This window comes from Phyllobates terribilis, unplaced genomic scaffold (assembly GCF_046119375.1).
Source record: "Phyllobates terribilis strain yellow unplaced genomic scaffold, ASM4611937v1 Scaffold_7__3_contigs__length_470593459, whole genome shotgun sequence".
Lineage (NCBI taxonomy): Eukaryota > Metazoa > Chordata > Amphibia > Anura > Dendrobatidae > Phyllobates > Phyllobates terribilis.
This window is the reverse complement of record NW_027362767.1, coordinates 393,740,936-393,751,479: the sequence shown is the minus strand read 5'-3', so window position 1 is coordinate 393,751,479 and position 10,544 is coordinate 393,740,936. Positions and strand designations below refer to the sequence as shown.

At 45.0% G+C, this 10,544-nt stretch overlaps 2 protein-coding genes across 2 annotated transcripts; one reads left to right on the top strand and one right to left on the bottom strand.

Moving 5' to 3' along the window:
• Nucleotides 1-5,214: 5,214 nt before the first annotated feature.
• On the bottom strand, nucleotides 5,215-6,930 carry LOC141153255 (interferon lambda-3-like). Its single transcript, XM_073637962.1, has 5 exons — nucleotides 6,790-6,930; nucleotides 6,059-6,136; nucleotides 5,772-5,915; nucleotides 5,566-5,646; nucleotides 5,215-5,304 (listed from the first exon to the last, which is right to left on the bottom strand). Exons 1-5 carry the CDS (start codon nucleotides 6,928-6,930, stop codon nucleotides 5,215-5,217), a joined length of 534 nt encoding a protein of 177 aa, XP_073494063.1.
• Nucleotides 6,931-7,938: 1,008 nt separating this feature from the next.
• LOC141153254 (interferon lambda-3-like) lies at nucleotides 7,939-9,380 on the top strand. The gene is made up of 5 exons (XM_073637961.1): nucleotides 7,939-8,079; nucleotides 8,470-8,547; nucleotides 8,679-8,822; nucleotides 8,940-9,020; nucleotides 9,291-9,380. The coding sequence occupies exons 1-5, from the start codon at nucleotides 7,939-7,941 to the stop codon at nucleotides 9,378-9,380; spliced, it is 534 nt and encodes a 177-aa protein (XP_073494062.1).
• The last annotated feature ends 1,164 nt before the right edge of the window (nucleotides 9,381-10,544 follow it).

The following is a 10,544-nucleotide window of genomic DNA, read 5'->3' as shown; positions in this document are numbered from 1 at the left end:
ATGGCAACACTTCGCTATGGACTTCATTACCGATCTTCCTGTCTCTGCCGGGTGTACTGTCATTTGGGTGGTCGCTGACCGCTTCTCTAAAATGGCCTACTTCATTCCCCTGCCTGGTCTTCCGTCTGCACCTGAGCTGGCTAAGGACTTTATCCGCCATATCTTTCGTCTCCATGGCCTACCTCTCCACATCGTGTCGGATCGAGGGGTTCAGTTTACCTCACGCTTCTGGAGAGACACATGTAAACTGCTGGACGTCACCCTGGACTTCTCCTCCGCTTACCACCCTCAGTCCAATGGTCAAGTGGAGCGGATCAATCAGATCCTTACCAGCTATCTCCGGCACTTTGTTAATGCCCACCATTCTGATTGGGTGGACCTCCTTCCTTGGGCCGAGTTCTCTTATAATAACCACGAGAGCGAATCCTCTTCCAAGTCCCCGTTCTTTATTGTCTTTGGCCAGCACCCCCAGATTCCGTTTCCCGTCTCCGCCTCTGTGGACAACCCTGCCGCGCAGTCTCTTGTCAGCGAGTTTTCTACCATTTGGGAGAGTACTAGGTCTGCGCTTCTTCTGTCCTCTGAGCGGATGAAGCGATATGCTGATAAGAGACGTCTGGATACGCCTCAATTCCGTCCGGGAGACAAGGTTTGGCTCTCTTCCAAACATGTACGGCTCAAGATACCCTCCTGCAAGTTAGGTCCTCGCTTCATCGGTCCTTTCGAAATCCTCAGGCAAATTAACCCAGTGGCCTACAAATTAAAACTCCCGGCCACCTTACGGATTCCCAACTCCTTCCACGTATCTCTCCTCAAACCCGTTGTCATTAACTCTTTTTCCAACAATCCAGGTACTCCTCCTGCTCCGGATTCCGCTGAAGACGTCTTTGAGGTAGAGAGTATTCTGGCCACTAAGAGGGTAAGAGGAAAGACTTTTTTTTTGGTAGATTGGAAGGGGTTTGGTCCTGAGGAGAGAACATGGGAGCCCCGGGAGAATATCCATGCCCCTCTCATCCTTGCTAAATTTCTCTCTGGCCTAGAAAAGGGGGGGCCTAAAGGGGGGGGGTACTGCAGCGTCGGCGTCACTGCCTCCTGCTAGGCAGGGACGCCGTTCCCCTCACCTCTCCGCTCCGTGCCCAGCGGCTTCCTCCCGCTCTGCTGGCAGCGCGCGCTGCTTCCCGGCCACTGTGCTTAGGGCGCGCGCGCTCCCCCTCTCTTAAAGGGGCCGCGCGTGCCGTCCTAAGGAGTCCCCGGCCAATGGCCGGAGGACCTCACCATATATAAGACACCTCCTCCAAAATGGAGGTGCCCGAGCAATGTTGTTGCAAAGCCTTTCAACTCTGCTTCAGCCCTCAGGTCCCGTTACCAGTTACCTGCCAGTTACCTGCCAGTCACCTGCCAGTCACCTGCCAGGTTCCTGCCTGTTACTTATCTATCTGCGGTCCGACAGTCTGCCTACCAGCCCTGCCAGTCTGTCTATGGATCAGTCTGCCCTCTCACCTGGGAGCGCTCACCTACTACCTGTCTGCTAGCCTACCTGGAGGCTCCGCCGTCACATGCTGTGACCACCTGCCTGTCCAGAGACTCTTGCCAGCTCACCTGGGAGCGCTCACCTGCTACCTGCCTTTTAGCCTACCTGGAGGCTCCGCCATCACTTGCTGTGACCATCTGCCCGTCCAGAGACTTTTGCCCGCTCACCTGGGAGCGCTCACCTGCTACCTGCCTGTTAGCCTACCTGGAGGCTCTGCTGTCACCTGCCGTGACCACCTGCCTGTTCAGAGACTCTTGCCCGTTCACCTGGGAGCGCTCACCTACTACCTGCCTGCTAGCCTACCTGGAGGCTCTGCCGTCACGTGCCGTGACCACCTGCCTGTCCAGAGACTCTTGCCCGCTCACCTGGGAGCGCTCCTCTGCTACCTGCCTGCTAGCCTACCTGGAGCCGTCACTTACTGTGACCACCGGCCTGTCCAGAGACTCTTGCATGCTCACCTGGGAGCGTCCACCTGCTTCCTGCCTGATAGCCTACCTGGAGGCTCTGCCGTCACTTGCCGTGACCACCCGCCTGTCAAGAGACTGTCCCCGTCTCTTGCCGTGACCTCCTGCCCTTCTACCCAGAGACTGTCCCCGTCACCTGCCGTGTCCTCCTGCCCTTCTACCCGGAGACTGTCCCCATCACTAGCTGTGACTACCTGCCTGCCTTCCCTGGGAGCCACCCGCTTCCTTACAAGGACTGCCCCCTTGTATAGTTGCTCAGAGGTTCCACCTCCCAGACCCGTTACAACAAGCAACTTTCCCACACTAACCTTTTCTCTCAGGAACATTCTATGAGACATCCTGCTCCTGTTATCTAGCTTGTCTGAACCAGGATGTACGACCTTGTAACTTTCCATCATGCACCGAACTACCGATAATATGACCATATGTGTATTTCCATATTAATTGTACTAATGTAGCACCCTGAGGATTCGGCTGCTACAGGGGTATTGCACCTCAACCCAGAGGTGTGGTATTCCACTCCCGGGTAAGGATGGAGTGTGGAACTGAGCTAGTAGGCTGCATGCACTACATACATCCCATTTCCGGGGGACAGAACTACGGTACTCCCACCAGTATATGTGCTGGTACGACAGCGTCTGTCCCTGGCTGGAGTGGGAGGGGGGTGGAACATCCCAGTAGTGTAGGGGCAGATAGGGGGAGCAGTCTGGGTAAAGCTAGGAGCTCATTGGGTGCTGGTCACCTGGGCTCACACATAGAGGGAGTATATAAGGTGGGCACCATCTTAGATCAGAGTGAGTTTGTGAGTTCAGCCTGAGGAGAAGCAGAGCAGAGGAGCTCAGCCAGGAGGGCTGACAGGGAGCTGTGGCTCCGGCTGGGCCCAGCTCCAGAGCAAAGCCTGCAGTGAAGCAGAGGAGAGAGGAGTCAGAAGGACCCAGAGAAAGAGTCAGAAGGAACCCCAAGATCCCAGAATAAGGACAGAAGGGTGAAGGGTTGGCGGACACGGGTACCGGAACCCAAGCTGGCAGAGGCAGAAGTAAACCTTAGCCAGGAACCGGAGGTCGTGGTCAGGATCTGCCGCGACCCTCACCAAATCCACTAGAAAGGCACACCAAGCATAGGGTCAGGGAGCCCAGAGGAGGCTTGACCACCAAGAGACCCGAGGGAGCCGGCCAAAAGTGGATCCCTGGTGGGAACGGCCAGAGGAAGGGAGAGTCAGAAAGGAGCTCAGGACCACGGAATTGCCTGGGGGTTGGCCGAGTCCAGGACCTGGTGGACGCAGCACGGCTCGGGTGGTCACTCAAGGCCAGAGTGACTAAAGCAACATCAGTGAGTAAAAACCCTGAAACTGCATCTCCTGACTCTGCCTCTCCTTACTGCACCATCACAATCCCCATCATCCACACCTGCTGCCCTGAGGCCATACCCCTCCCGTTGGGGGTTATACCATCACTGCTGCACATATACCACCGGCCTCAGTGGACTGCTCTGCAGCGGCGGCTTCAAAGCCGCACTCAACGGGTGGCGTAGTCGACACTTAACAAACATCTACTGCCATAGACTGCCACTTAGTTTGACACCCTGGGCACGGACCGGGTCACCGCCACAAGGACTACTACCCCCATACAGATCCGGCTCCGGGTATCCCTTGAACATGGCCCAGGGGGCGCGTCACTAACATTGGTTCAAGCTTGTAGTATGCGTGTAGGTGATTGGACATTAATGAACTCAAAACAATATAAAATGCTAAGTAGAAATAAACGGGATTAGAGATTCTTTAATTCCCCCCATACAGAGCTTTGCCTCGGTCTGGTTTTCTATTGGATTGCAATCAACCTTGTAAAATAATTTGACACTCACTTGGTCAACTGTGAAGGGTCATTACTGCCCTCCCTCAACACTCTAATACAGACTCTGCCTGCTGCACTCCTGATGCAGACTCTGCCTGTTGCACTTTGATACAGACTCTGCCTGCTGCACTCCTGATGCAGACTCTGAATGCTGCACTCTGATACAGACTCTGCCTGCTGCACTCTGATACAGTCTGTCCTACTGAGTCCAGCTGCTGCACATCCATTGATCTGTCCTGGAGTGGCACGTGACGTTCTTCGAGAGCCAAGTCTAACCTCTCCATCAGAGGCTCTAGTGAACAGTCTGGTGCTCGCTTAGTCACGCCCCTCCAGGCTCTCCGGGGTCCGTGGCACAGTGGTTCCACAAACCACATCCGTGACAGTGCGCCCTCGCAGGCAGGGTCCTCTCTCCTGTTGTACCAGTCGGTGACCCCTTTTGACATGTAAAGCACAACTGAATAAATGTTGCTGTCACAGTAATAATAATTATAGCACTTGTACTCTGGGTCAATTGATGGCACTTTCTGGTGTCTACAACTAATTTGATGTGTTTTGGCAGCTTTTGGTCCCGTTTCTAGTTGTTGTATATGCATTTTTTTGGTCCCCACATTGACTCCCATGGGATTCGGAAATGTTCGATGAACATTCGGCGAATAAATTCGGCGAACATCAATTTGTTCGGCGAATTTTTCCGAACCGAGCATTGAAATGTTCGCTCATGCCTAATGTTGACATGAAATAGAGGATTTTGTTTTAAATGAGAATCATTATGTTTGGAGAAAGAAAAACACTGTGTTACACCATATAAACTTCATACAATCTGTAAAACATGGTAGTGGTAGTTTTGCTGCATCTCGGCTTAGACAGCTTATCATCATTGATAGAACAGTGAATTCTGAATTCTACCAGCAAATTGGAAAGGAAATTGTCAGAAAATTTGCCCAAGAGCTGAATCTCAAGTTATACTTTTGTTACATAAAAAAATATAATTTTATTCAGCAGAAAAGCAGAATAGACATAAATACAATAACATACATTAATAATTATATCATATGTATTAATATAAATATTAATAAATATATGTTTAAAAATATAAATAACATTTATATATTATTCATGTTAAAGAAAGTTCATAGAGGGAAGTTCTTCTTGATTTTTAGGTCGTATTTTGACGCTCCTGGACAGGTGACTGAAGATCCACTTCTAGCGTGAACTTATTGGGGTTAACATGTATTTTCTTTATCAGTTCTTCACAATGATCATGAATCATAGGAGAAAAGGAAGGGAATTATTGGTGATTCGCTTGGAGGGTGTTCTACTGTTTGAAGAATATCTTGTAGATTTGTGTTTCTTCTTTAAAGCCTCTTTGTGGTTACTTCCCATGAGCCCAGCATCCAATATCTTCCACCACTAATGTAATGAGACTGTGTAACACAGCCTCCTCGAGACATTGTGGAGATGCCTACAAAATAATATATTGTGATTATTATGTATGTTGGGAATTCACCATTAACAAAAAGTATTCTCTTCGTGTTATCTCCTCTGTCTGACATCTAGGTTTTTTTTCTTCCTTTTGTCTTATCTGTGTAGTACAGATCATTGAAAAATATGATGTCCTCGAGTCATGAGCAGGACTTCATCTACTGTATATGTCCAGGGTCAATTATTTGCTTCACTATGGAGGACAGGATCATACTTCTGCTTGTTACTATAAGATACTTACCTCTTTCACAAAGTGGTGGAGATGGTGCAGCCATGGCCTCAGCTTCTCAGAAGGTGTTTTACTGTGTCCTGGTGATTCTCTCTGAATACATAATATACAAGATGAAGATAAGTTATGGGTCAATAAGTATAGTATTAGCAGCACGACAACATCAAAGCATAAACTTTGAAAATAATAAAGATAATGAGTGGACCACGTGGACTTACACAGAGCAGAAGATCATCTCTGATTTTGAGGAACATCCCAAGGGACTGTGATGCCAGATCAGGTACAGCAGATATGGACAGATTCGCCAGAACCTCTGTAGTTATAGTAACTCGCTCTAAGGTCAGAATCAGACGATCATTGGCCTGAAGAAAGAAAAAAGCAAAATATGTGGATTAGAATGGTTCCTCAAGTATATTATTAATTAAGAAGGATTTTATTTCACAGAACTGTTATGGAAGAAAGCGGTGTACAGTACAGTAGAAGAGAATGCCAGATATGTACTTACCATTAGGTCACATACAGATGGCTTGTGTCTCACCATTCTTCTGTAGCATTTGATTGCACTGGTGGACATGTTCTTCTCCTGTAGACAGATGGAGCAGAATTTGTTGAAGCTTTACATCACAAAAAGTACATTGAATATAAATTAAGTCATTCAGAATATCTTCCTGTATAGTGTGACTATTGATGTTAATTATACAGAAGTCAGGAACCCACTGTTAATGCTTTTACTCATCATGGACTAGACCAATGGCAATACCAATTACTTAATTTAACCAACCCTATTACATTATTAAAAACCACCATATAATATAAATATCTACTTGAAAATAGGAGATCAATTCCTTTACAGATTTCTATTACAGGTTGCTTTCACATTGTGCTTATCTTCACGTTCATCGGTCCTTTCAGGACCTGCATCTGAACCCCCCTGAAAAACGGGATTGAGACGTCTGCACCAACAGGGTCATAGACTATAATGGTGCTGGCAGAGCAAACATGAACTCTGATGTGTATCACTTTCAGGCATATAAGCCTACTGGAGGCGGACACTCAGATGTAGCAGACTGGTTCTGGGTGTCTGACTTCTATTTTAAGGGGGGTTCAAACGCAAGCCCCGACTGGACCCACAAGCGTGAAGATAAGCGCAATGTGAAAGCACCCTTAATTCCTGACTTCTGACTCTGGATGTACAGTAAATCTATAAAAAAATATATAAGCAATTTCTCTCCTTACATGTTCATTCTGCAGTTGTTTGATGACCCTGATGTCAGCGGAAGATACTGATAGATATCTGGACATTGGACAGCGTCTTTTGTGTGGATGTCCGGTCACTGCTATAAGAACAATACTGAAGACCACGAATCTGATGTCCATGGCTGGAGTATTTGTGGGGATCTGGAGAATTTATTCTCTTCCTATGAATCTGTGTATACAATAATAAAACATAGAACATGATTTTTGCACATAAACTCATCATGCAAATGTCCATTGTGTTGCTATTCTGCATATACACCCAGTAGAAGATGCTCACCTGCTCGGTTGACTTGCGTTTCTCTGCTGCTCTCAGCTCTGTTTCTTGTCTTCCCATGTTTCTCCTTTTATATTTCAGTCTCCAGGAGAAATCTTCTTTTTACGTTCAGAATTGAAATGACATGAGTAAAGTGTCTACAGCAATGGGAATTTATTACAACTTTCAGTTTCCTTAGTATGCAGGTAAGAATGTAATGACAGGTAACGGGGAGGAGACTACTCCACTACTACAGGTGACAGGAGGAATCCCTGCTGTAATCAGAGGGATTATATTTAACAACGCGAGGAAGTTACCGAGTGATGGGAAAATTGTTAATATATAGAGTCGTTTAATCTGTATTCATAGAATGTTAGAGTTGGAAGGGACCTCCAGGGTCATCGTATCCAACCCCCTGCTCGATTATTAAATGTAATATCTCTGTATAAAGCAGGGATTCCTCCTGTCACCTCTAGTAGTGGAGGAGTCTCCTCCCACTTACCTGACGTTATCTTCCTAGCTACATACTAAAGGAAACTGAAAGTTGTAAGGATTTCCCACGGCTTCTGTCACTTGAATTCTAATCGCAGAGCGAAGTTTTCTCCACATCCTGAAAATGAAGAAATTTCTCTCCTGCAGATTGAAGCATAAAAGGAGAAACATGGGAAGACATAAGACAAAGCTCAAAGCAGAAGAAAGACGCAAAGCAAGCGGGCAGGTGAGCATCTACTATTCGGTGTTTGTACAGAATATTAGCGCTTTGACCGTCTACATAATAAGTTTATATACATTAATACTGTTCTATGCATTCATAAGTTACACACAGATCCATTGGAAGAGAAGAAAGTCTCCAGATCAGCACCTATACTCAAGCCATGGACATCAGATTGGTGGTCTTCAGTCTTGTACTTGTGGCAGTGACCGGACATCCACACCGGAGACGCTGCTCCATGTCCAGATATCAATCAGTATCTTCTGCTGACATGAGGCTGATAAAACAACTGAAAAATGAACATGTAAGAAGAGAGATTGTTTTATATTATTTTTCATAGATCTACGTCTATAGAGTTAGAAGTCAGTAACTAAGGGTGCTTCCACATGTGTTTTGTCAAAAGTGAAGAACCACAGCAAGTCTAAAAGACAATTGATCTCATCTTTTCCATTATGTTTTACTTGACAGCTTTCCGTGGTAGAATTGTAGGTTAAATTGAGTAATTGATTAGAACTACTGTTGGTCTGGTACATGAAGAAGTGATCCATTTATGGTTGGTTCTTGATTCTTTCACTCACTATATATAATATACATCAACTATTACACTGTACAGAAGTTTATTCTGGATGAGTTAATTTATAATATGCAATATGCCATGTACATCTAAAACAAATCCTGCTCTATCTGTCAACAGGAGAAAACCATGTCCACCAGTGCAATCAAATGCTACAGAAGAATGGTGAGACACAAGCTATCTGTATGTGACCTAAATGTAAGCACAGATATGTTACTTTCTTCCATTACTGTGCTTGAAATGGTGCTTGAAAATAAAACCCACCTTACCGCCTCACATAGTCATATATTTAGATGCAACTAATATTTTTACCTTCTTCCTTTCTGCAGGCCAGTGACCGTCTGATTCTGACCCTGGAGCGAGTTACTACAACTACAGAAGTTCTGACAAATCTGTCCATATCTTTCGCTCCTGACCTGGTATCACAGTCCCTTATAATGTTCCTCAAAATCAGAGAAGATCTTCTGATCTGTGTAAGTCCGTATGGTCCTCATGTTCATTGTCTGCATCGTTTGTGCTTTGATGTTTCGCTGCTGATATTGGAAATATTGACCCATAGCTTATCATTATTTTGAAATTTTCACATTCAGAAAGATTCACCAGGACACAGTAAAACACCTTCTGATGAGCTGAAGCCATGGTTACACCATCTCCACCACTTTATAAAAGAGGTAAGTGTCCTACACTAATCTACAGATGCACTAATAGCATCCTGACTTCCATGGTGGAGCAGATAATTGACTCTTGACATAGACAGTAGATGAGGGTCAACGTTGACTTGAGCGACCACATAGTGTTCTGAATGGAGATGACATTATAGAACTGAATATTGACAGAACATAGATGAAAGAAAGAAGCCCATGACATGTAGACTTGGAGAAATTGTAGGTAATGCTGAATCCATATCATGGACAATTAAAATGTTGCTTATTATTTTGTAGGAATCTTCTCAATGTCTCCAGGAAGCCGTGCTACTCAGTCTTATCTCATTGGTGGTCGAAGATATTGGATGCTGGGCTCATGGAAAGTAACTACAAAGATGTTTTGTAAAAGTCTTCAAGTCTAGAGGACGCTTTTCAAGTGATGGAACATTTTCCATTGACATCACCATGGATTTGTTAACTTTTTATATGATTGATACCCCTTGTAAAGAACTGACGAGGACAATAGATGATAATCCTAATAAGTAGATCTCCAGAAACTGATCTACAGTCACCTGTCATAAATTCTCAACATTGGACCTCAAGATCAAAAAGGAGATGCATTATCTCTTCAAGAATTTTCCTAAATATACATAATTCGGTCATGCTTTTGATACTGTTAAAAAATATATTTATTGATATCTATTTAATTATGTATGTAGTTGTTTTATTTATTTATTTATATATATTAATATATATTTTGCAATGTTAATTATTTTAATAAATTATATTGTATTTATTTTTTTTTCTAGTTTTCTGCTGTAATTTTTTTTAAATTTCAATAAAAGTGAATTAATTTGCCTGTGAGTAAATGCAATTCTTTGGTGTATGCTGATTTCAAGTTGGCCATCGGACAGTCATTTTGCCAAGATAGGACTGGTCTGGTAGAGTACAGATTCTGCTGTGGGTATAGGTATTAATGGAGTAATTTTCCCTAAAACTCCATGAAATGCAACCCATTTTAGATGTGACTATAGAGTCAATCATTTGCCTCCTAGATTCTGTTTCCATTTGGTGATTAACTAAAAGACTGCTATTGATGACGTCTTGTGTGAGCAAGACCAGATGTAATGTGTTTAATTGCTACCTGACAGCTTTTGTATCCTAAGTAGTGATGAGCGAGCACTAGTGTTGAGCGAGCACTAAAATGCTCGAGTGCTCGAAGCTCGGGCCGAGCTCGCCGTGATACTCGGTTGCTCGACCCGAGCAACGAGCCCAATGTTAGTCTATGGGAGACTCGAGCATTTTTGCGGTGGCACCCCCGGCAGTCTTTTAAAAGCCTAACAAGTGCCCAAAACGATAGTGACAGTGCTCAAATGACATGGGGACAGCATGGGGATCGCCCCAGGAAGCATTTCTGACCCCCAGGTCACTGCTGTCAACAACGTGGTCAGAGGTATTAAGCCACTTTTACGGGCTCACAATAAAACATTCAAAAACGAAAGTGAAACTTTTTTCCTGTGAAATATGTTAAGGAACATCCTTTCCAGGGAA

Coding starts and splice junctions, on each gene's coding strand:
- LOC141153254 (XM_073637961.1), top strand. CDS start 7,939: ATGGACATCAGATTGGTGGTCTTCAGTCTTGTACTTGTGGCAGTGACC. Junction 8,548..8,678: donor TATCTGTATGTGACCTAAAT/GTAAGCACAGAT, acceptor TCCTTTCTGCAG/GCCAGTGACCGTCTGATTCT. Junction 9,021..9,290: donor TCCACCACTTTATAAAAGAG/GTAAGTGTCCTA, acceptor ATTATTTTGTAG/GAATCTTCTCAATGTCTCCA.
- LOC141153255 (XM_073637962.1), bottom strand. CDS start 6,930: ATGGACATCAGATTCGTGGTCTTCAGTATTGTTCTTATAGCAGTGACC. Junction 5,916..6,058: donor CATCTGTATGTGACCTAATG/GTAAGTACATAT, acceptor TTCTTTCTTCAG/GCCAATGATCGTCTGATTCT. Junction 5,647..5,771: donor GAGATGATCTTCTGCTCTGT/GTAAGTCCACGT, acceptor TTATGTATTCAG/AGAGAATCACCAGGACACAG.